This window comes from Impatiens glandulifera, chromosome 7 (assembly GCF_907164915.1).
Source record: "Impatiens glandulifera chromosome 7, dImpGla2.1, whole genome shotgun sequence".
In the NCBI taxonomy this organism is placed as follows: domain Eukaryota; kingdom Viridiplantae; phylum Streptophyta; class Magnoliopsida; order Ericales; family Balsaminaceae; genus Impatiens; species Impatiens glandulifera.
The window spans coordinates 43,479,957-43,506,389 of record NC_061868.1 but is presented as its reverse complement, the minus strand read 5'-3'; the positions used below and the strand labels follow the sequence as shown (position 1 = coordinate 43,506,389).

The 26,433-nt window shown below is 28.9% G+C and overlaps 4 protein-coding genes across 4 annotated transcripts; 2 read left to right on the top strand and 2 right to left on the bottom strand.

The window, feature by feature from the left end:
* Positions 1-2,177: 2,177 nt before the first annotated feature.
* Positions 2,178-3,594, bottom strand: LOC124910442 (WRKY transcription factor 22-like). Its single transcript, XM_047451086.1, has 3 exons — positions 3,005-3,594; positions 2,781-2,891; positions 2,178-2,632 (listed from the first exon to the last, which is right to left on the bottom strand). The coding sequence occupies exons 1-3, from the start codon at positions 3,373-3,375 to the stop codon at positions 2,326-2,328; spliced, it is 789 nt and encodes a 262-aa protein (XP_047307042.1). The 5' UTR covers positions 3,376-3,594; the 3' UTR covers positions 2,178-2,325.
* A 4,787-nt stretch (positions 3,595-8,381) lies between these two features.
* Positions 8,382-11,034, top strand: LOC124946014 (probable glycerol-3-phosphate dehydrogenase [NAD(+)] 1, cytosolic). The gene is made up of 5 exons (XM_047486562.1): positions 8,382-9,406; positions 9,791-10,012; positions 10,166-10,413; positions 10,494-10,633; positions 10,709-11,034. Exons 1-5 carry the CDS (start codon positions 8,737-8,739, stop codon positions 10,833-10,835), a joined length of 1,407 nt encoding a protein of 468 aa, XP_047342518.1. The 5' UTR covers positions 8,382-8,736; the 3' UTR covers positions 10,836-11,034.
* Positions 11,035-12,988: 1,954 nt separating this feature from the next.
* Positions 12,989-19,886, bottom strand: LOC124910004 (probable E3 ubiquitin-protein ligase HERC1). Its single transcript, XM_047450629.1, has 4 exons — positions 19,041-19,886; positions 18,850-18,960; positions 13,174-13,257; positions 12,989-13,078 (listed from the first exon to the last, which is right to left on the bottom strand). The coding sequence occupies exons 1-4, from the start codon at positions 19,884-19,886 to the stop codon at positions 12,989-12,991; spliced, it is 1,131 nt and encodes a 376-aa protein (XP_047306585.1).
* Positions 19,887-21,762: 1,876 nt separating this feature from the next.
* Positions 21,763-26,246, top strand: LOC124910003 (cytochrome P450 704C1-like). Its single transcript, XM_047450628.1, has 3 exons — positions 21,763-22,009; positions 25,406-25,889; positions 25,967-26,246. Exons 1-3 carry the CDS (start codon positions 21,763-21,765, stop codon positions 26,244-26,246), a joined length of 1,011 nt encoding a protein of 336 aa, XP_047306584.1.
* The last annotated feature ends 187 nt before the right edge of the window (positions 26,247-26,433 follow it).

Below are 26,433 nucleotides of genomic sequence, written 5' to 3'. Positions count from 1 at the left end.
AGATCGAATAATAAAATAAAAATCGGATTTGGATAATTTTTTTATCTATAAATATATTTGACACTTTAGGCCCTTTAGGCAGGGCGTAGCTACCTTAAGAATGGCTCAAGCCCACATAATATTTTTTTTTACTAAGAATGTGACATAAATTTATAATTTTTTAATTTTTTAAAATTTAATTTACTATTTAATTATTTAATTCTCAAAAATAGATAAATCCAATGTTAATCTACATGTTTCGTTACTAATTTTCTAAAAAAATGTTTCCCAGGACTCCCTAACTTATTTTAAAGCCCAATCCAACTTAAATGTCTTGATCTGTTTGTGAATTTAGGCCAATTTGTTAGTGTATTTTTCCCATTTATTTGATAATTATTATTTAGTTATTTTTCAGAAAGAAATCAACTATTTATTTTTCAATTACAACAATATTTTTTTTAAAAAAGGAAATTACAACATTAATATTATTCATTAAATAATATACCTTTTTATAAACTTGTCTTAATAAGTTATTTTGAATTAAATTTAAAACTCAATATTTAATTAATTAAATTTAATATCTTCTCTTTAATAGTATTGAATAGTATATTTAAATTATTTATTTATTTTTTAATTAAATAATATCCTCAATAACTTAATCATTAATTGTATTTACAAATATAATGGAAAAAATAATTCTCAATATAATCAAATAAGTTAAATAAAAAACGTGGTTATTAAAATATCAAACATCAAATATTTGATTTTCACTTAAAACGTCTTAATTTAAAAGTAAAAATTATTAATATAATTTTTTATCTTAAAAAATAAATAAACAAATCAACTAATATGCATGTTTGTAACTAAATGCACTCATTCAAACTTTTGATAGTTTTTTTTTTATAAAAGTTTATGACTTGTGATGTTAACATATTTAATATTTTTGAGGATAAACATTTAATGAGATATAAAAAGAAACATTTGTTATGCTATAATTGTTATATAGTACAGTACCTAAACTTAATTAGAAAAAGAATAATGTTTTAATAATTGGTAACAATTGAATTAATTATAAAAAATAGCTGATCGACTTAAGATTACAAAGGATGGATTTTTGTAACTATATACAAATAACAAATGTTTTGTTAGAATATTGTGTTTATGAAATTAAAAAAAAAAAACAATAAATTTGTTCTAAAGTTAGAAAAGATGAACAAGTTAAGAAAACATTTAAGACTATCCTATTATTAAGAAAAGTGATTTGAAGCAAAATTGTTTTTCAAACAATCAAGGCCATCTTGTATTACTTTGTTAACGATATTAACAAAGAAAAGTAAAAAAAAAATAAAATTGATTGGAGGACTAAGTTTTTAAATGAGAATTTAGTAGTCGATAGTCAATTTTCTTAATAAGAGTTAAGAGATTATTAGTTAATTTGGTACTTAATCACACTTAAAAATAGCTTTTTTTTTTCTTTTTTTTTTTACCTTTGGTCTTTATTTCCAAATATTTGATCATTTGAATTTTTAATTTTATAAATTAAAAGAAAATCGTGAGGTAAAAAAGTAAGAGGATAATTTTGTATTAAAATGACATGGAGATTCGATTTTTGATAATAAGACCTAAATATGCCAAATATCAAATGAATTGGGCCTAATAAGAATTGGGCTAAACAAGATGAATTATAATTTAAGAAATAAAAGATAATAAAAATTACAAGTTTTCAGATCTATATATGTGTGCCTATATAAATATAATATATTTATTTATATTATATTGTGATAAGAGATTAAATATTTAATATCATTATGTTAAACATTATATATATATAATTTGTAAGAGATTGAATGATGTTGAAAAATGTGTAATTGGATAATTCAGCATTCAAATATAGCTTTTAACTAAAAGCCCATATAAAAACAAAAAAAAAATGACCTAAATTATGTGAAGAACTCACTTACTTGACCTTGAATTTTTAATATTTATTAGAATAATTTATAAATAAAGAAAATTTGATAACAGTTGTAAATTGTCCTTTCAAAAGAACTTAAACTAGTAAATTAAATTTCTCTACATGTAAAATAAAAAACAAAATAAACAACAGTAGCCAACCAATTTAGGTCCCATTTTCTATTCCACAATTAATAACATGTAAATGTTTAAAATGATGTTAATATATAACACTATCATATATATATAGTCCAATTTATAAAGTTAGATTGATAATAATGATCATAAACAACCCAACACCCACCCACCCCTATACAAGACTTTTCTATGATGAAGATTCTAATTTTTTTTAATGATCTTGTTCCTCCTACCTAAGGCGATTTCCCCTGTCGACAATTAATTGAAAATTGTATCTCCGATGATTGGTCCGGCAAGCTCTTCCAAACCCTCAAAGAGGTCATCAGATACAATTGTTTCGTCAACACCAATTTCATCCAACATCAGATCCTCCTTCACTTCAACTTCGGGCGCTGAATCCGGTTTTTGCCTGATGATTCCGGAAAGCTGATTCCGAGGAGCAGGCGGCATTGGATGGTTGTGTTCCGCCGTGTAAGTCAATATAAACATAGTCGAATCGGATCTACTCCGCTCCACTTGTTTTCGGGCCATACACAATTTTGAAGTGCTACATTTATAATAACTTCTGTTTATTGAAAAACAAAAGACATGGTCACATAGAGTAAACAAAAATATAAAATAGCCCCTTATGTTTAATGAAATACTCAAATAATGTAAATCACTTTAGATTGTTCCAAATAAATGATTAAACTCATAAGAGAGAACAAACCCACCTCGGATAAGGAGAACCTTTGATGGGTTTCTGCCCATATTTTCTCCAAGACCAGATGTCTGAAGATAAACCCTCAGCAGTCACTTGACAAACCCTCTTTTGTAACTGTTTCCTGTTTTGGAACAAGAAACAAATATGTTATAAACTGGTTGAATCTGAGAAATTGGTTTTTGTTTTTGCTAAAAACAGGAATAAAATCAACATGTTTCTGTTTGTACGATATACCTTCTTTTGGGCTTTGGACATGGACGGTTTGATGGGGAAGAAGGAATTAATCTCTGTTTCTGTTCTGGGCTCTGTTTGGGCGGCTGCGGCGGCGGCGGCGGCGGTGGAGGAGGAATTGGAGATAGATCTTGGAGACTGCAGATGATAGGGAAATTTCTGGGTTTTGATTTTGGGGAAAAGGGTTTGAATAGATCGTGTAATTCTTGATCAGTATTTTGCATGTTTGGTTGGGTTAATAGATCCGGAATGAAGCTAAAGCTGTCGTCTTGAATAGAGGCGGCGGCGGCGGTGACTGGTGTTGCGGTGTTGGTGGTGGCGGCGGCGTTTGTACAGCTTCTAACGATGGCGTTTAGGTCCCAATCATCATCCATTGCGGCGGTTTAGGGTATCTAGAGACTAGAGCAGGGGAAAGTGAAAAAAGAAAACCCGCTGACTTCGGGAGGAGAGAGAGAGAGATTGAGAGAGACGGTGGTGGGCGGTGGAGGAGAGGATTGAATACAATAAATAAATAAATAATATAATCATTTAAAGAAGAGAGAGAAGTAGATGGGCAGTAATCAAAACACACACACACTCTCTCTCTTTGGCTTTATTTATGGTTTAGGGTTGACTTCCTATTTTGTCAAAGGATACCTCACTAGACCTCAAAGGACAAAAACACAACACAATCTTAGAGGCCTTGTTTGAACTTGACATTATTTTATTTAAAAATTGGGTTCATTAGATAATCATCTTACTATTTTATATTATTTATATCAAACAAGGCTTAAGGGTTCTTTTGTAGGAGATTTCTTTAGATTATATAAGATTATTTGAAAATAAATGTTGGGATATATATAGATATTTTAAGATAAATGTTTCCAAAAATATTTTTACAATGAATTATCTTATAGTTATTGGGATCAATATGAATTATATTTACATATTTTATCAAAATTAAAATTAATTGCAAACTCTATTAACATTAATATTTACTTTTATAAATGAGATAAACAAGTTTGTTTGTAGTGGCTTTATTTTAAGGTGTAACTTGGTTTGATCGACAATAAAAACAATTGAATTGAATTGAATTAATTAAAATAGTAACTCATATCATTAAAGTGTTAAACAAGGACTTGATTAGTTGAAGAGACATGTAAATCTATATGCACCACTCAAAAAACAAAACAAAAATGTAAATAGAACATAACCAATAGTTGTAGATACATATGTGTCTTTCATGAAAATAAAAATATAATTGAATTTTAAGTTGATGAAATTTGATTAGTTTGTAAAAAAAGGTTTATTGACGAACTAAATTTGAGTCCGTTTAGTGGTCCTAGGTAAGCCCGACAAACCTACGGGCTAGGACAGCTCACTCCCCGGTCAGACCATTTAATAAAAACAAATAGGATTTTTGTTAAATTTATTATTTGGTTATTGGTTCAAATCTCATTAAAAAAAATAACAATTTTTTAAATTAGAATTTATTTATTTTCCACGTTTTATAGATGGAATGGGCAGCCTAATTTTCAGAGCCGACGCTAGGTTTAGTTGATAAGATTATTTATTATAAAGATTGGTATGATTCGGTATAAGTGTTATTTTCTGTATTTTGATTGAAAAATATTAATTAAAAAAAATTCTATACCAAATTAACTATTTTATGTTACTATTTCTACTCTTTTGCACATTTTTAGTTAAAATGGACTGTTATATGAGTTATTTAGTAACAAAAAAAATACTTGAATTAAATATTTTTTTAATAGTAAGATTTTATTTTTTATTCTTATTAAAACTATCGTATTAAATTAAGAAACATAAAGGTTAAGTGAAGAGTGTTAAGGTGTACAAAAATTGAGTATCAAAACATGCTGATAACATTTATGTCCTCAAATATTACTTAAGCATGATCTCTTATTCCAATGCACCATCAAACATTATGAGGCTAATAAATGAAATTAGCTAGTATAAATAGCTACATATATTAAATTATACTCATATTTAAAAAGCAATAATGTTACCTCATATTTGTTTAAGTTGAGATTATACACATGATCATTTACTTGGAAACAAATTAAAATGAAATTTTGATATGTATTTTGTATAATAAATAGATACAACAATATTTTATAAATCCACACCCTAATTATAAGATAATCTTAATATTTTTGAATTTGAACAATAAAAAATATAATTATTTTGTAGAAGATATACCATATATTTGTGTCATTAATAAAAAAAACATACTATTTTTAAAAACAGCTAAAATAATTTTCTTCTAATAATAAAATGGATAATGTTTCAATAATATTTTATCTATTTAAAAATATTTCATACCATATGTTTAGATATCTAGAAATTGTATTTTATTTTTGTATTAATTCTTAAATTCGGCTATTCCAATTATTATCAATTATCTATATACAAATACTATCCAATATATATATTTTTTATTAAATTTGGTTTTTCTCTTTTATTATTTCCATCGTTTCAATCTTTTCGACCATTTTATTTTTTATTTAAAATATCATTTTATTTTTTACCAATTTTTCTACATTTTAAATTATTAAACTTTATCTAGTACTTTTTATCTAATGACACGTTTTGTAATTTTTAACAACGATAGAAACTTAAATATCCAAAAACTCATTGTACCCAAATAAATTTAGCCATATTTCATATCGATTTTTTTTTGTTATTTTAGTAAAAAAATAAACCAAATAAGCTGATTTAGGACAGAATAAGTATTAATCTATTTTTTTTTTGAAAAAATCCAAACAAAACCCCATTAACCATTCCTCAAACGAGACCCTAACGGCGGAACTATATAAACTATAAGATAAAAAAAATACACTAATATTTACCAAAATTATCGTTCAAATATTCATTTTTCAAATCAAATTTAATAATAAAACATTAAGGTAACAAATTAAATCCAAGAGCTAATGATTCATTTTTCAAATCAAATTTAATTATAAAACATTAAGGTAACAAATTAAATCCAAGAGCTACGAGTTTAGTTATTATCAGATGATTAAAAAACTAAATTTATTATATTTTTCCAAATCACAATTTAAAAGTACAATTTAAATTATAATTAAAAAAAGTAATTTAATCTAAATCATGATAAAAACTATATATTTTTTTAAAAAAAGATTAATATAGATTGATATAAATATAATCGTTTAATCATAATTTTATAATGAAAAAAACAATACAAAATACGAAATTTCAGACGGTAGCAACATACTCAAAATACAAACAATACAAACAAATTAACTATTTGAGAGTAATAATAAAAAATATAAATTAAAAATGTTCATTAAAACCAAACATAATATTAAATTTAATGTTAACAAGCTCGGAGATATACTCAAAAGCTCGGAGATATACTCAAAAAGATCAATAAGTTCATCGACGCATTCACCGATTTTCGAAAAGAGATCTTCTATCGTCATAATATTAATGTTGTGGAGTAAACGAATCATTCAATCGTGATCAATAAAAGTCTTACGATTTTTTTTAGCCAAATAGTATTGAGATAGAAACCCATCGACTCAATCCAATCAAACTCACAGTTTCTATCCAAACATCCCAACAACTGACGATTGACTGAGACATCACTCACTCAATGTCAATCATATTCAAAATAAATTCCAAATCGCAGTCACTCTTTTGCAATGTGAAAGCAAGTGAGATGCTCTCCACCTCTTCGTAACATATTCTACAACACGACTAATCATAATCAGGGCCGACCCTGGAGTAAGCCCGGTAAGCCCTCGGGCTAGGGCAGCCCACTCCACAGGGCAGCCCACTTGTTAAAAATATTAAGGTATTTAGTTAAATATATTATAATTTTAAACATTAAATGGTCTAGCTTAATGGTTAAGGATAAAAATTTAGAATTTTATATGATATATGGGTTCAAATCCCATCAAAAACAATTTTTCTTATATAAATTTTTTAAACTAGACCTAGTGCAACAAAAATATATAGACTTTTTTTTTCTATCGGGGGCTGGGGCAATCCAAAACTCGGGGCTGACTCTGATCATAATGCACAACTTTTTCATTCATTTATCATCCGTCAAGATCCTCCATGAATGATACTCCATAAAAAAATAAATTTTTTTGTAGGGAATTTAAAATCTCATAACTTTTCTCATAAAAAGTCATATGAGACCATCTACGCAAATAATGTATAACAATAACAAATCTTAAAAAAATCCATATATTACCAACGTAAGATATAATGCGAATAAGGAATCACCGCAATATTCTTATATTTCGTTTAGTAGTAATATTTTGTGTTTTATTAATTAAATATAATAAATTTATATTATTTTTTAACAAAAATAAATAGTTTAGTTGATTAAATAGTAAATTAATATATATACAAACTTCGGAATCAACCATTGTTGATGATATAATTTTTTTAATTGGTCTGATTTTAGGTGCCCGTGTGGGTTGGGTGTTCTAGACGGTTGCCTAATTAGCCTTACTCAAGGGTACATAATCTTTTCAATTTATGATTACATATTAAGTTTCTCAATTATCTGATTTTAATCGCGAAATATTTGAATGTTTATCGAATATGATCTTAATCTAAGAATTTTACAAATTGGGGCCGAAACAAGGATTGAAAATGACCAGGCATGACTTCTACACAAAACATCGTCTTAGAAACTGATCGACGAATCACCCCAAGAAAGAGGGATGGCAATGGGGCGGGGAATGCAATTGCCATCCCCGTCCCGTTTTAATTTCGGGGAATTTTTTAATACCATCCCCGCCCCGTTCGGTTTTTTTCGGTTTCGGGGAATCCCGCGGGGCACCGTTAATAATTTTTATTTAAAATAAATAAATATTATACAATAAAATTATATAGACCGATTTTTTAATATAATATATATTATAATATATTAAAATTGTAAATTATTATAAAGAAATAATTTTAATACTCTTATAAAATATAGTAAATAAATAAATATATTGATAATTTAATATATTTAATTATGTTTATGGTATTCGGGGCAGAATCGAGGTGAAAACGGGATGAAATCGGGGCGGGTCGGGGGACACAAATACCATCCCCGCCCCATCCTCGTTCGGTTTCGGGGAAAAACCGTCCCAAACGGGACAATTCGGTTCGGTTTTCACGGGGCGGTTTCAAATTGCCATCCCTCAAGAAATGATAAAATTATTTTTTTTACTAAATAAAAAAACATATTATAATTTAAATAATAATTCATAAAAATAATTAATTTAAAATTGATTTAAATAAACACGGATCTAACCGTAGTTAAGTTATTTCTTATGTTATTACCACAGTAAACTAAAACAGATAAAAAAATGTTGGGAAACAGTTACCATTTGATCTTCTTCTCTCTAACGCGCGTTCTGTTTCCACGATCCTTCAGCGGCTGGCTCCCACCGCCAATCGTCGGTAGGCGACAACTGTCTTTGCTTCCATTTCTGTTCAATGCTGACTTGTTCGGTAGATTGTAGCTTACCGACGACGAACTTCAAGTCAGACTTTCCTTCTTCTTCATCTTCTTTTTAAGCTGAATGTTGTAGAATTGTATGTGAACAACAATTTCGTAGGGTTTTTGGAGTCTGATTGAGGGAAAACCATATAAAAACCCTATCTTTAGCTCTTCTCTGGTTAGATATTGAATTATTTTGTGATTTCTGCTTTGAATTTCATCTTCTTAGCTCAAGTTTACTCCGATTAGGGAAAAAAAAGTAAAGATGGTTGAGAGTAGTGGTGAGATTGCCAATACTACTAGTACTACTTACTCAAACGGATCAATTCAAAATCTGAATGGATCTTTTGAGGAGAAGCTTGACGAGTTTCGTGCCCTTCTTGGTAAAGCTGATGGAGATCCATTAAGGATAGTTGGAGTTGGAGCTGGTGCTTGGGGTAGTGTATTTGCAGCTATGTTGCAAGATAGCTATGGAGGTTTTAGAGATAAAGTTTTAATCAGGATATGGAGAAGACCTGGCCGATCTGTTGATAGAGCCACGGCGGAACACTTATTTGAGGTGATTAATTCAAGAGAGGATGTCTTAAGGAGGCTGATTAGACGATGTGCTTACTTGAAATACGTTGAGGGGAGATTAGGTGATCGTATCCTTCATGCAGATGAGATATTGAAAGATGGTTTTTGTTTGAATATGATTGATACTCCGTTAAGCCCGATGAAGGTTGTCACTAATTTGCAGGAGGCTGTTTGGGATGCTGATATCGTCATAAATGGATTGCCATCGACTGAAACATATGAAGTGTTTGCGGAAATTGGAAGATATTGGAAAGAAAGAATTACTATGCCGGTCATTATTTCTTTGGCTAAAGGTGTGGAGGCTGAAGTGAAACCTGAACCTCGTATAATAACACCAACTCAAATGATAAATCGAGCAAGTAAGATCATATCTATTATCATTTACCACTCTTCGAGATCTTACTTCATGTTTCTCCCATTAAAGAACAACAAGAAATTCATATTAGTAGTTTGGATTTTGTGTTTGGAATGTATCTTATGCATTAGGATTCCAATTTAGAACAAAAAAGTTACTCCTGTAAATGGTGTTAGATGAAAATGAAATTATGTTTCTAGGTCATTAGAATATCTTATTAATGCTGCTAGCTGCTGAGAACTACTTGTGCAAGAGCCATTTCACATGTATATGAAAGATTTATTTTTGAATCCTGATGACTCAATTTCCAACAGGAAATAATTTCAGTTATTAGTAATGTTGTTTTCATTTGACACTTATTAATCGTGAGCATTGAATGAATTTGCAGCGGGTGTTCCGATGGAGAACATCTTATACCTTGGCGGTCCAAATATTGCATCTGAGATTTATAACAAGGAATACGCCAATGCTAGAATTTGCGGAGCTGAAAAATGGAGGAAGCCTCTTGCGAAATTCCTTAGGCAACCCCATTTCATTGTGTGGGATAATGGTGACCTTATCACCCATGAAGTTATGGGTGGATTAAAGAATGTCTATGCAATTGGAGCTGGTAAGTTGGGTTCATATCAAGTGTTCATACACAGTTGGTTTCTCTTTTTAGCCGTTTGAAATGAAAAAATATTAAATCCCAATTCAGAACCTGAAAAGGTATAGAATTCTAATATGGTTTCTATCTTGGACCTGGATTATTATTACTACTCAGGTATGGTTGCAGCTCTGACAAACGAGAGTGCAACCAGCAAATCAGTATATTTCGCTCATTGTACTTCAGAGATGATATTCATCACCCATCTCTTGTCGGAAGAACCAGAGAAGCTTGCTGGACCTCTATTGGCGGATACCTATGTTACTTTGCTGAAAGGTCGTAATGCTTGGTATGGATTGAAGTTGGCCAAAGGAGAATTAAGCCTTGAAATGGGTGATAGCATCAAAGGGAAGGGAATGATTCAGGTACTTCTTGTCGAAATGTTATTTAATTTCCTAAAAGTGAAAAAGAGTTTTCAAGCTTTAAGATATTTTTATATTCTTAGGGAGTTTCTGCTGTGAAAGCATTTTACGAGCTGCTCAGCCAGCCGCAGTTAAGCGTACCACATCCAGAAGAGAAGAAACCGGTTGCCCCGGTTCAGCTTTGTCCAATCTTGAAGACGCTATACAAGATACTAATCTCAAGGTACGTTTAACTGTGTGTGTTTATAGTTTAATTTATGTATGAATTAAACAAGTAAATAATTATATTAATCTTCAGGGAGGTTTCGTTGGATGCAATCCTTCAAGCTCTTAGGGACCAAACATTGAACGATCCACGAGAACGAATCGACATAGCACAGAGCCACGTTTTCTACAGACCTTCACTTCTTGGCCATCAGCCTTGATTGTATTATTATGACAGATCCATCTTCTTCTTATTTCCTTAATTCATATTGGAATCTCATATTTGCATCTTGTAAGGTATTCAATTCAATTCTATTGATGTTCATTAAACTAGTCATGTTTAAGATATTGAGCTTGTTAAGTACAGTCTACAGACACTTTTTCTCTGTTTTATATCAAATCTCTGTTGTTTAATATATAGTTCGAATCGGGTGACTTCACATCTTTATATGTTATAACCCTTTAGGGTAGTTTAGGAACTTGGGGTTTCTCTCTCAGGTAAATGTCCCTTTATATGTTAACCCTTTTGGGTAGTTTAGGTGGTAAGAATCTTGTTCGAGAGCCGTTCAAAAAGATGAAACAAATTTAAAAATGCAAGCAAGAGGGGTTTCTTACATTACATGATCAAGCTTTCTCCATTCCTAAAGGAGCACAAAAGTGGTAAGTAAGGTAAAAATGAATCTTTAAAGATTTCAGGATTCATTCCTTCATTCAATTCTCAACAATAGATTTGTTTCTCCTGAACTGTAAATCACGACCAAGAAATCTCGCGCTTCCAAATCTCAAACTAGATCTCAAACTAGAAGTTTTCCTACTTCTTACGCCCCCAAATCAGAGTATACTCTACTAACTCGCAGTGCCTTATTACTCAATTTACCATAGTCATCTTGTTCTTCAACCTTAGTGCTTCATGCTTACTCAATTTACCATAGTCATCTTGTTCTTCAACCTTAGTGCTTCATGCTTCCGAGATCATTATTCTTCAATTCAACCTGTTTCCTATTTTATCAACTAAGAGTTGCAAATGGGTAAACCCAACTCATATTCAATCAATTATTCAATCCATTATTCAACGAGTTGAGTTGAGTTGAGTTGAGTTGAGTTGAGTTGAGTTGAGTTGGGTATGGGTATGGGTATGGGTATGAGTTCCTAATAATATGGATTGGGTTTGAGTTGAGTTGGGTATGAGTATGAGTTGGTAACTCAAATTAAATTTTAATTTGAACACATTTATTACATTTTTTACTCGTTTAATATTTAACACGTTTTTGTCCCGGTTAACACATTTTTATCCGTTTAATAATTATTTGATTCGTTTTACATAATTTAATACGTTTTTGACTTATTCATAATGTTTATAACTCGTTTAACTAATATTTGATTTGTTAGTCCTGTTTTGACTCGCTTAATACGTTTTTAGTTTTAACAAGTATGTAACTCGTTTTAATTTATTTTATATATTTTTGACACGTTTAACACGTTTTTGATAGTTTAATACGTTTTTGACATATTTTTTACACGTTTAGCACATTTTCGGCACGTTTAACACGTTTTTAACATGTTTAATACGTGTAACACATTTTGGCACGTTTAACATTTTTTTGACATATTTAACATGTTTTTGACTACGTTTTGACACGTTTAACACGTTTTGACAAGTTTTTACACATTTTGGCACGTTTAACACATTTTTTATATAACACGTTTTGACACGTTTCGTTTTGACACGTTTAACACGTTTTTGACATATTTAACACGTTTTGGCCCATTTAACACACTTATGACATATTTAGCATTTTCGGTCGTTTAATTTGTTTTTGCTCCGTCTAATATGTTTTTTACATTATTATACGTTTTTTTGACCCGCTTAACATAATTTTGATTTGTTTGAAATTATTTTGATAGTTTCGTTACTAAATTAGCTGAAAAAATAATAGGTGAGATTAATATGGATTATTTAAATAATATTTAAATCATTTATACTAAATAAAATCTTGAATACGGTAAGCTCCGATAATTTTCATAAATAAATTAATTCATTAAAAAGTTTTAAAATAATATTGATATGTTAGTTTTGTATGACTAGACTATAATTAATAAATATATCATTAATTAGTTTTAAATTTTTTAATTATTTTATATTTGACTTAAATGAAAATCAACATAGTAAAAATGAAGAAAATATATTTGAGTTGGAAGATAACTAATTTATATTAAATTGATAAGAGATAATTAAATTAAATTTATTTAATTTGGATAACCATAACTCAACCTATACTCAATCCAACCTAAATTAACTTACCAAAACTAATATTTTGGGTTTAGACGAGGACGGAGATTGGGTCAACCCATGATATGCTCACCACCCGTGTTATCAACCATCATAAACCATTATCTTTGATGGCCTTCTTACCCTGCAAGATCTCACGCCATGAGCAGCTAAAACTGCTGTATCTTTTCTAATCTGGAATCAAAGATGGATGAAATCGACATATATAAGAAATTGATTATAAAATATGACATACACAAGGTTGGAAGAGACTATACTCACATTTCCACCGTATCCTTGTCATCATCGTCGTCTCCATCGCGTTCATCATCGTTCTCTTCTTCGTTGTCAACATGTCTGAACATGAAGAGTTTCTGTGGTTAGTGCAAAGTTGGGAGTCTTCATTCTATCCTTCATCATTTGTTTCTTTCTCGTCTAGAGAAAAAATAATAAATTTGATAAGTAGAACTTGGTCTCCTTTAATTTAATTCTATTTTCACTGGGAGACTTCCACTTCCACTTCATATGTAACCTTCTTATTTGATTAATGGTTAACCCGACTCGTTTTATTTCATATAATGAGTTTTGCTATAAGGTGGAAGATCTAGTAATTAATCTACAATTAAACGTTAATATATATATGTATATATTTTTTTTTTGAGAAAATTGTATATATATATATATATAATTTAATGAAAAAAGAAATTTATCTATTATATTCTTTTATTTAAAATATGATAAAAATATAAAATAATTTATAATTATATATATAAGTATATTTGTTATTATATAAATTTATATTATATAATATTATATATTGAGAAATAAATGAGAAAAATGAATATTATTTTTAATTGTGATGAAAGATATAAATTTTTAATATTATATATAGAATGTTATATAATTATGATGAAAACATTATATTAAGATATATATAAACGATGATTGTGATTAGATTAGAGTGAATTATATATAAATAAATGAAAAAAGAAAATTTATTTTTTATATATTTGTATTTTAATTATTTAAAATGTGATAAAAATAAAAATATAATTATATATATAAATGAGAAGAGAATATATTTTTTTTATTTTTAATTTTCGTGGAATTTATATATGTTTCTGATGATGAATGAATAAATTAGATGATAAATTTGTTGTACCTTAACTCACCAAATTGAAAAAGTAAATTTGAAAGATACTATTTTATAGGAAAATGTGATAAAGATAAATGTGACTGTTATTGATTTAAAACATTGATTATAATTGAAAGCATGTCATACAAACTCTAAATATAACATAAAAAAAAGATGAAAGGAGTACAAGTTCTATTCACAATAGTTTTGGAGAAATTGAGATGAGATTTCACCGAGAGGATAGTCAATTTGGTAATAGGGAATCCTGTGGAGAAATTGACATTTATCTATAGATAATCAAATAACTTGGCATAAAAGAATGTCAACACTATCTTCATCTACCTTAGTCTATGGATTGTGGTCAAGGTCCAAAGATCTTCCAACTAGAGAATATTCAGATTTCACCGGTGGATTTGAGGAATCATCTAATATTTCAGAAAGTCTATGTGCAGAAAAGAATGAAACTTGTAGCACACGCATCTGGAAATGATTTGAGTGGTTTCACCCAATGCCAAAGTCCACAGGTGATAGAGTGAATCCAACTTATCATCAAATTCTGGCTTAAGCTGATCAGTATGATGAATTCATTTCTTCTTAGGAAATTGTACAAGAACTTAAGGTTGGGATACCGGGAGATGAATAATGAAAATAACAACATTGAATAATTGCGAAAACGAAAAAATTCAACTAAAAACCGCAAACACAAGATTTATAGCGGTTCAGCCAAAACCAGCCTACATCCACTTTCGAACTACAAAATGCTCTCAACTTTATTATATAGATTGTTATAGGAGTATTACAATTACTATTCTCTCATAATGAAAATCACACACAACTCACAAGAAACTGATGCTCTCAAGACAATGATTTGTTTTCTAAAGTGTCCGACTACACATTTAAATAAATCTCAATTAAGTTAATATCAACATCTTGTCCAAAATTCTCAAAAAAACTTTCAAAATATTCTTACCATATTTCCATAACAAAATATCTATTTTCCTTTTGTGATAATCTTATTTCATAATATCAAGATTATACACCAAAGATATTTTTTTTTGTGTTGAATATACAATTTTCTTGTATCAAGATTGTGTATCATGAATATATCATGTTTGTAATATTTTAAATTCATTTTTAATACTCCACCTTGATTTACAAGCTATCTCCCTCTTATCTTCCATTATTTTTTGCTTTGTCAACAAATAAATTCTTCATAACTCCAAAATTCAGGAACAACTAGCATATCAACTCACATTCTTGATAACAACTTCTTTTTACTCGATTATGCCTCTCTCGATGTACAACCCCATATCGAACTTTAGCGTGAAAAACTGATTCGACAATAGTAAAAACCACGGACCCTTAGGCCGCTTAAATAATCCATTAAATTATATATAACGGGTTACATAATGTTTTTGTAAATTAAGATTTAACATCTAATGGATTGCATAAATCTTCAAAAACATCATCATCATTAAAGATGATACATATATATAAAATGTATCTTCACTAATGGTGGAAATACCTAAACCTAGATATCTAGGGAGTGAAGAGAAAATAGTTGAAGAAACATAGATTTTCTTTCAAACACTTACCTTCGTCTTAATTCGCTTCCCTCTTTTTGTCTTCTTCCTTTTTAAAATTAGATATTTATTGAAAACTGAGAACATTCAATACGAACTTTCATCGTCTACTTTCTCAAAATAAGATAATAATCGAAAGTCAAAACGTTAACTAGTGATTCCATAAAAAAATAATATACTATAAAAGTTTGTATAGAGATACTTAAGAACAAATATTACTTATTTTGCTACTGGAGTTCTTAGTTCGATTGTTGGATTAGCGGTGTTGGAATAAACGTATTCTTCGACATGCAGTTACCCATGAGCCTAACTTTACGCTAGGGTTGTGCAAAAAAATCAGAAAATTGGTAATCCAACTGAACCGATAATTAACCGGTTTCATTTTAACGGTTTATTGGTTAACTGATTCTAGCAGTTTCGGTTAACCGGTTAAACGATTCAGTTTTCGGTTTACCTATTTTTCTAACGGTTTAACCGGTAAACCAATACTAATTTAATTATATATTTTTATATTTTATAATTTGTATTAGTTATTTTATAAATAATATTTAATAATTTATAAATCTTTTTTATTTTTAAATTTTAAATTATAATTTTTAATGAATTATTTTTTAAAAGCACTATAATTAGTATAAAAAATTTATAAAAATAAATTAAAAACAAACTGAAATAATTTCATTAAAATATATAAATTTGTTTTTATAATTATATCATAACGTAGTAGAATTATAAGTTAACAAAATCAAAATAATTATAAAATATATTATATTATTATAATAAAATAATATATTATGATATATTTTTAAATATATCAATAAAATATATTATAATAATAATATAATATATTATAATATAGACATGAAATGATGTAAAATAGTATAATAGGAAAGTACAAACAATAATTAAAAAAAAATCATTTCAAAATTTATTACTTAATTTAAAAATTAAATTATCGGTTCTTAGTTAAACCCGGTTAACCGACCGGAACCGACCAAAACCGATAGAACCAGAACTGGTAAAATCGATACCATAATGGCCGGTTAACCGACCGGTTGAACACCCCTACTTTTTGCGGCCCATAAATATAAAAAGAAATATGTACTTCGATAAATAAAGTGATTTTTTATAAACAAAAAATATAAGAAAAAAAAAAACGTGATAATTAATATATCTTTTGAAATTTCAAAACATCTTATCTAGCAATAATTATATTTGCTTTTTTTCATTTCTTTTATTTTTTATATATCTTTATTCAATAATTAATTATATATATTTATTAAATTTATTAATCTTATAAAAAAAAAAATATATATATATATATAGACACCCACGTCTTAATAATAATAAATATAATATATTAATAATAATATATTTATTATTTTAAATTCATTTTTGATGATTAATAATAATAAGAATAATAAATTAATTATAATAAAATTATGCATATATTAGGAAGGTAATATATCATCAATAAAATAATAATAATAAATATAATATAATAATAATAATAAATATAATATAATAAAATAATAATAAATATAAATATAAATATAATAATAAATATAAAATAAATATAATAATAAATATAATATTAAATATATAATAATATTAAATATAATAATAAATATAATATAATAATAATAATAATAAATATAAATATAATAATAATAGTAATAAATAAAATAAAATAAAATATAATAATAATAGTAATAAATATAATATAATATTAATAAATATAGGGATTGAAATTGTAATTTTTTTATTGTCATAATAATATGTTAACAATTATTTAATTAATTATATATTATTATATATTATTATTATTTTTATATTATATTTACTATTGTTATTATATTTATATTTATATTTATTATTATTATTATATTTATTATATTTATTATTATTATTATTATTAATATATTATATTATATGATATTATTTATTATTATTATTGTTATATTATATTTAAATTTATTATTTTATATTATATTTATATTTATATTTATTATTTTTATTATTTTAATATATGCATAATTATTTATTACTATTATTATTATTAATTTTTTAATATTATTTTTGTACTGAAAATCGTCAAATTAAATCCCTCTATGAGGTTAGAAGAATGGATGTAATTTTCATATTTGAATAAAACTATTTAAGTTGTTTAAAAAAAATTAAATAGATACAAATTATAATTTCAAATTTAATAAGAACTAATATATATATATATAGAGAGAAATGATTAGGTGAGGGAATTTGGTGAGGGAATTTGGTGAGGGAATGATGTGGCATAATCTTATTCGCTGAAAAAATCAAATAATTTCTTTCGTTTCTCTCTTTCCTTCCACTTTTACATTTTCCAACCAATGAAGGTGATGCCACGTCATTCCCTCACCAAATTCCCTCACTAAATTCCCTCACTCTATCACTCCTCATATATATATATATATATATATATATATATATATATATATATATATATATATATATATATATATATATATATATATATATATATATATATATATAAATATATTATTAATTTTGCCTTGGTTGAAAAGCAAGCTTGCATGACACTAAATCCAGTGAAAATGTCTTACAAGATGCCAAAGAAGAGAAAATCTTTAATGTCAATAAAAAAAATCACTTTTCTCCTACCAAAAAATGAAAACAAAATATTTATATTAAAATGCACATTAAAATTTAAATCTTCTCCGTCACAAATTATTCATAACACCTAATTAATATAATCAACCAATTTATGAATAAAAAATTTAAAAAATTTAAAACAATACAAAATTTACTCTAATCATTTTTTAAAAAATAGTGGTTATAATTATGAATTAAGTTGTAAAAAATGTTTGGTTTAAAATTTTCATTCCGGTAAAGAAAGTTGGGTGAAGGAAGAGAACCATCCAGTAATACTGCTGTGTCTGAACTCCGCGTGATAGGTAGATCCGAATCCGAAAAGTCGACCACGGTTGGTGGTCACTAAGACGGTGTGATGGAAGCCTATGGTAACTTGACAAAAGTGTTCATCCAATTTTAAGCTGTCTTTTTCGAGAATCAACACAGAACCCTCTATTGGAAATCCAGAACCATACACGTAAAAGGTGCGGCGGTCGTTCATTAAAATAATCGTATTAAACTGAAAAGCGTTTACCTGTATATAATGTGTATATATATATATATATTAAATTAATGTTGAAGAAATTGATTGCAAATTAATTAATTAATTAATTAATTACCTGTATAGCAATCTGACTCTTGAGGTGGTTCACTAAATGTGGTGTGCTAAGATGGTTTATATAACCTCCATTACACAACTGCCCTGTTACACCTCTCCCCCAAGTATAAACCTTAAATAAATAATATAGTCAAAGGTTAATAGAATTTATAATATTAATTTGTTAAAAAAACTTAATTAATAATTAAGTACCAATCCACTAGAATCGAGAGCTACAACATGACTAAGTCCTGCAGAGACTCTAAGAATGTGAATGTCCCTTCTTTTAAAGAAGTCAACCAGACGAGGGCGTAGCTCATTCTGCTCAACTCCGTGACCCAAACACCCATCGTCCTCGCCCGAGCCGAATGAATACAAGTTGCCATCGCTAGTTACAGCTAATGTGAAAGTTAGACCAGCTGAAACTTGAACTACTACACAATCTACTAGCGATTCTACTATGGTAGGTGTCGGTCTATCCACGCTATCACCATGACCAAGCTGACTGTGATTGTTTCTCCCACAAGTATATACTCGTCCATCTCTTGTAAGAAACACAGTGAATTTATAACCGACTACAACTTGTTTGCAAGGGATTCCCTTCAATGCGCCTTCCACAAGCCGAGGTCTAAGGATGCGATTGTCAATGTCACCACCGCCACCGCCACCGCCATCCCCACAGCAACCCGACGAATTGTTACCACATGTAAAAACCTCTCCTGATTGCGTAATAAAAGCAGCATGACGGTACAGGGCAGAGACGTCATAGACTAGTATATTATCCACATGACATGATGATGATGATGATAAAAGCTTGTCAAAGTTAATCCGAGTAAACGAGTCAACCCGTCCATACTTGACATACTTATCCAATAAAAGGCCACACAAAGAATGAGTACCCGAAATGTACACCGAATAATCCTTCAACACAATTGTAAAAAGAATTCCTGCTATCACCTTTATATAATTACCTGATCTTAATTTACTCTGAACAATATCTGAGGAGGATTCTTCAACAGAACGCAAGAAATTCAATGCTTGCTTCCAGTTGTTGCCCATCCTTCGCAAAAGATTTTTTTTTTGAGTTTCCTTCAGACATGAGTATATTGGATGAGATTCACATAGGCGAAACACTGCCAAATCAACTAAAGATCGGAACTTTATTAATAGTATTGGGTCATGAAGATATTCTTCTCTAATTCTACCGAATGTAGTGCAAGTTATCTCCAGACAAGCAAAATCAGACACGCTCAAGCAGTCGGATTTAAGGATACATAGGATCAAATCCGATGGTAGTTCCTCAATAATTGATACACTTGTAGATTGATCGTCCATTTAGTTACAGCAAAACCAGAAGAGGGTCAAGAGATAGAAAAGAACAAAAAAACAAAAAAAAATGTATGTGCATGCTCTTCTAGGTTTTATTAGCTATAATATAATATAATATACATATAAAAATAATATTAAAAGATTCTCTCATAATAAAATAAAATTATTTTATTCTAAAATAATATTACAAGATTCTCTCCAATAATATATATCCTTATTCTAACCGAGATAAAAATAGTAATTGAATTTTACTTTTTTGCTTTTTTTTTTTTTATTAACCTTTAGTCTTTTAAAAGTTTTTTTTTTTGACTAGTACTTGAGTTTCATAAAAATTGAATTTACTTAATATTTAAATTAAATTAAATAAAATTTTATTAAAAGATTCTCTCAAATAATATCTTTATTCTAACCGAAATAAAGATAGAAATTGAATTTTACTTTTTATTATTATTATTAATAATAATAAAAATAATATCAATATTAAACCTTATATACCTAAAATAAAGATGGCATACCTAAAATAAACTACAATAATATAATTACAAAGATGGTATATTATGCTTAAATATTGACATGCATGACAAAAGATATATTAGATATTCTCAACCATATTGTGAAGATTAATTTAGTGTTTATAAGATTTTCATGTTATGCTTGGTTATTATATTTATAAATTGTCAATATATATATACATATATATATAGGTTTGTGAAATAGTAAAGAATTTATCTGGTTTAAATAATGAACCAACATAATTGAAAAGCATTAATCTCTTCATTTTCATGAAGATATAAATAAAATATTATTTATGTATAAATATTTTAGATAAAAATAATATTATTCAAATTTAATAATTTTGAATGAATTTAGTTTATAAAAATCAAAACATATATTTTAAATTTATTAAATATTTAAAGTTACAAAAATTCTTTTTTTAGATTGAAATTTACTTAATTTATTTAAAATATACTTAAAGGAAAAAAAGATTAAGACTGTATTTCATAACTTGACTTATAACTAAATTATATATATATATATATATATATATATATATATATATATATATATATATATATATATATATATTTTAATGAAACGACGTCGTTTAAACCGTCTTCTTCGTTGAGACGAGACGAACATCGGAGATCAACGCCCGACGCCGACGACCTTCCAGAAACTGGATCTTCTTCCTTTCTCGTCTTTATCCTCTCAAACTTCACCAACATGCACGTCTCTCCCTCACCATCATTACCCCTAAAGATTGAAGTCAAACTCTATCATAGAACTAGGCTAGCGAAAAAAATAGTTTGAAAATCTGAATTTTTTAAATTTGATATTCTTGAGCTTTTAAACTGAAATTTTGATTCATTTAGTTGCCAAACATGTTTCCATTTTCTTCATTTCAAAACCCTAAATCAATTTATGTTCTTATTTCCATTATCTTCATTTCAAAACCCTAACCCTAAATCGATTTAACTTGTTCTTATTGTTCTTATTGGTTCATATTGATTAATATTTTGTTCATTTTATTGTTCATATTGGTTTTACTATTCGTTGTTCATATTGTCGATGATGATATTTGCAGATAATCTCTTTCGATGATCATATGGGTTCGGTTTTAGGGAAGATTCACTTTTCGCGTTACGCAAAGGCACATCACGTTACACAAAAGTACATCGCGTTAAGCGAAGGCACATCACGTTACGCGAAAGCCATCGCATTACGCGAAGTCCCATCGCGTTACGCGAAGCGGCACGGTCGGAACGTCGCCACGCGAAGCGACACCGAGTTGTACTTAGATTTGTGTAAAACATCAAATTCGATTCCTATTGTTTTTCAGCTGAATGAAGAATGTATAAAAAGATGATCTAATGGGTCTCTTTCATGTTTGTTATTGCATCATCGGGTAAAAAGAAAAATTCCCCTTCTTTGGGATGATGATGACAATTTGAAGATTTCTTCATTGAAGGGCGATTATTGAGAAACACATGGAGTAAAACAAGTGAAAGAAATCAAGAAATTATTCATAAGAGGAAGGATGGTCTGTCTCCTGTTATGCTATCCAGCTAGCCCTAACCATTCTTGTCACATTAACCGGGCTTAGTGTTTTTAGGTTCGGCAAGTTTTTTTTGTTCTTTCTATTTGCGCTTGTAATGTTTTTAAATTTATAGTAGTTGTGAACCAAACCACATTCGAAACAGAGATGGATCATTTTGGATTTGACATAGTGGGGTTTGAATGTTTTCCTTTTCAATTCATGTCATTTTTGTTCTTTTGAAAATGATCAGAAGACTTCAACTCATAACTTTTTGATCGTGTAACTCCTGACTTTCTATTCATGTAACTCTTGACATATCTTCTTATTTGTAACTTGTAATAATAATTCCATGACTTTCTGTTCTGTTTAACTCATGACAAATTTGTATTTATTTGGTTAAATTTTCAAAGAAGATTCAATTTTGTTGCTGACTATTATTGTAATATTGAATTTTTTGTTGTATTTTTTTAGTTATGGTTTTAAAATAAAATCAATTTCAACGTTAATTATCTTTATTTATCTTTTGGCTTCTTCTTTCAAGATAAAAGAAATTCTTTAACAATGTTAAATAAGATAAGAAAGACAAATATGACTGAATATGAGCAGGTGACTGGTTTTTAAACAAACAAAACAAAGAAAACCATTCTTCATTCAGCTTAAAACAATAGGAATCGAATTTGATGTTTTACACAAATCTAAGTACAACTCTATGCCTTCGCGTGACGACTGTGCCGCTTCGCGTGTCGACCATGCCATTTCGCGTGCCGATCGTGCCGTTTCACGTTGCGACCGTGCTGCTTCGCGTAACGCGATGAGACTTCGAGTAACGCGACAGATCTTCCTCATGTGTTGCCTTATGTACGTATATATATTTTTTTAAATGAAGCCCCCCATATGTTGAGAAGAACATGGGCATTGAAAAAATTTGATATATTCCATTCTATATTAAAACAATTGAACAGTGAATTATTCAATGTTTGATTTATTGATATGTTGTTTTGTGATTGAAATGGTCATCTTTAGTCTTTGTCGGATGATTGAAATTGAAGAAAAGAAAACATAAAGGAAAGCAACCTAACCAAACATAACCCCATACTGGGTAAATAGATATCCATTGGCATGGATAGAAGAACCCTTATAAAAGCAAGTTCTTCTTCAATGTTTCTTTTTTTTTCTTTGGCCAATACCCCCTTCTTCACTTTCTCTAACTTTTTTGCACCTTAACATCCAAGCCAACTCTTGTCCATTTACCCAAAACATACACTCACATATTGTCTTATGGTCCCGAGAAGATGAGATTTTGTTTTTACGTAACTTATTTCAGATTTGTATATAAAATAATCGTTTAAGCAACATACCAAATGAGGATAAATAACCACCCAATGAATTCTAGTTATCATTATAAACTTAAAAAACAACATGCAAAAACATAATTTGAAGTGTATAAGAAGTGGGGTCCTTTTGAGTTTAAGGTGTATTTGAGAGAGTGTACATTTCTGATTATGATTGGCAATAATTTGATGACATGGAAGTACAACTGTCAAATGACATGGAAATTCAACTAAGGAATGGTGATGACAACAACTACTCATTCCAAATTTTCAATACACAACAGAAGCAACAAAAACAGCCTTTATTCAGCTGAAAAATAATAGAAATCGAATTTGATGTTTTACACAAATCTAAGTACAACTTTGTGCTGCTTCGCGTAACGTGATGGGCCTTCGCATAACGCGATGTGCCTTCGCGTAACGCGAAAAACGAATCTTCCTTGAAACGGAACCCATATGATCATCGACGAGATTATCTGCAAATATCATCATCGACAATATGAACAACGAATAATAAAACAAATATGAACAATAAGATGAACAAAATATGAACCAATATGAACAGCTTAAATCGATTTTAAAGATAAACATAAATTGATTTAGGGTTTTGAAATGAAGATAAATCGATTTAGGGTTAGTGTTAGAGATTGAATTGAAGATAAAGACCATAAATTGATTTAGGGTTTTGAAATGAAGAAAATGGAAACATGAACATAAATCGATTTAGGGTTAGGGTTAGGGTTTGAAATGAAGATCATGGAAATAAGAACATAAATCTGTATGATGAGCATAAATCGATTTAGGGTTATGGTTTATTATCTGTATGATGTGTTCGGCCGCCGCCGCCGTAACAGTCGTCGTGAAAGAGAGAATAAGAGTAGGGAGAGAAGAGAGAGAAAGGAAATGAAAATTTTGAGTATTTATACAAAATCCAAATTCATCTCGCAAAACGCGAAGTCCTTCGCATGACGCGAAGAGGGTATTTTCGTCCAAAAAAAATAAAGTGGTCACCATATCAATTTAAATTATCGGGTGACCACGGATGCAAATACTTCAATCTTTAGGGTCATTTCGTCAAATTTCTCGTTAATATATATATATATATATATTTGTATGACCATTGTCAGCACAAAATTGGACCCAATTGTCATGTGTTTATTTTGTTCACAGTGTATTTATTTATTTTAAAAATATTTTTGAATAATTATGTTTTGAAAGGTTTATAAAACTTTAATTTGAATATTTAATTATTTATAAACAGATGTAAATTTACATACTCTTAAAAACAAGCATTAAAATCCGGTATCCTACTACTTAAGTAAGATTAAAAAAAATATATATGCCAGAGTCACTTAGTTGCATTCTAATCAGGTCAGGTACCCCTAAATCAAATATATTGGAATTTTTTTTTTTTTAATTAAAAATTAAATATACAGTTATGGGTTTGGATGACCGGCTTATTATTCTTAATTAAATTATAACCAAACAGTTGTCATCCAATTCAAAAAATTCCTAAGTAGTTATATTCAATTTATTCTTAAGTTATATGTTATATTGATATTTATCTGTTTTTTACAATTTTAACCATTATTATCAGTTCCAGCTTACCAAACAATACAAATCAATTTCACATATGAAAAAAAAAAAAAAAAAGCAAAGTGAATTACACGTTATCCTGATGATGAGATTTATGGTAGAGAGTGATATTTAATATGACATAGACTATGTTTTGTCTAAATGGAAATTCTATAATACTATCGAAATGTATTTTTGTTTATATCTAACTTTGTTTGTATTACTTGTCTTCTGCAACTACAAAGATGTTTACATTAAATAGAGAATAAGCAAATGAAAAAACTCTGTATTATTCTCAACATAAGCCAGCCAGCCAGCCGATGGATTTCCTGAATCCAATTCTGATCATAATATCAACAATCCTACTGCTATCATCCTTATCCTTATATCATCTCTTCTAATAAAAGTCTTCATCGGCAAATCAATCAGAAATCCTAAATACCCTCCTGTAATCGGTACAGTATTCCATCAGCTCCTTTACTTCAAGAATCTATATGATCGCCAAACAGAGGATGCCCGGAAGTATGCTACTTTCAGACTGTTATCTACCGGCGAAAGTGATCCAAGAAACGTCCAACACATACTCAAAACCAACTTCGCTAATTACTCCAAAGGCCAGTACAATCAAGAGATAACCAAGGATTTATTCGGAGAAGGTATCTTCGCAGTTGATGGAGACAAGTGGCGTCAACAGAGGAAGCTTGCCAGCTTCGAATCAGAAGAAACGGCTCCAAACTTGTTGCAATTCTTGATCGGCTCTCTGTGGAAAACAAGCTCTTTCATATGCAGGTAAGGAACCACCATACAGTTTGTTATGAAACTTTGAATGACTGTAACAAATGAGTGCAGGGTCTGCTTATGTGAAGCACGTTGGATTCGATATTCAAAGTGGGATTTAGTGTAGAGTTGAATTGTATGGAGGGAACAAGCAAAGAAGGGAGTACATTCATGAAAGCGTTTGATGATGTTAATGAATTAACTTATTGGCGTTATGTTGATCCATTTCGGAAACTTAAAAGGTTTTTCAACATTTCCTCAGAAGCATCACTCAAGAAAAAAGTCAAAGTCATCAATGATTTTGTGAACAATCTCATCACTACAAAGAGGAAACATCAACAAAATGATAATCCAGCAGTTAGTTCTTGACAAACTTTTCATCTTTCATTTCATTCCATTCTTGAAAAAAATGTTAAACTTTACTACTGATCTTTGGTGGGTACAAGGTTAAAGAGGATATGCTATCGAGATTTCTGGATGCGGGCAAGAGAGGAACCTGAGGAGATGAATGATCGATACTTAAGTGACATAATTCTCAACTTCATGATTGTTGGCA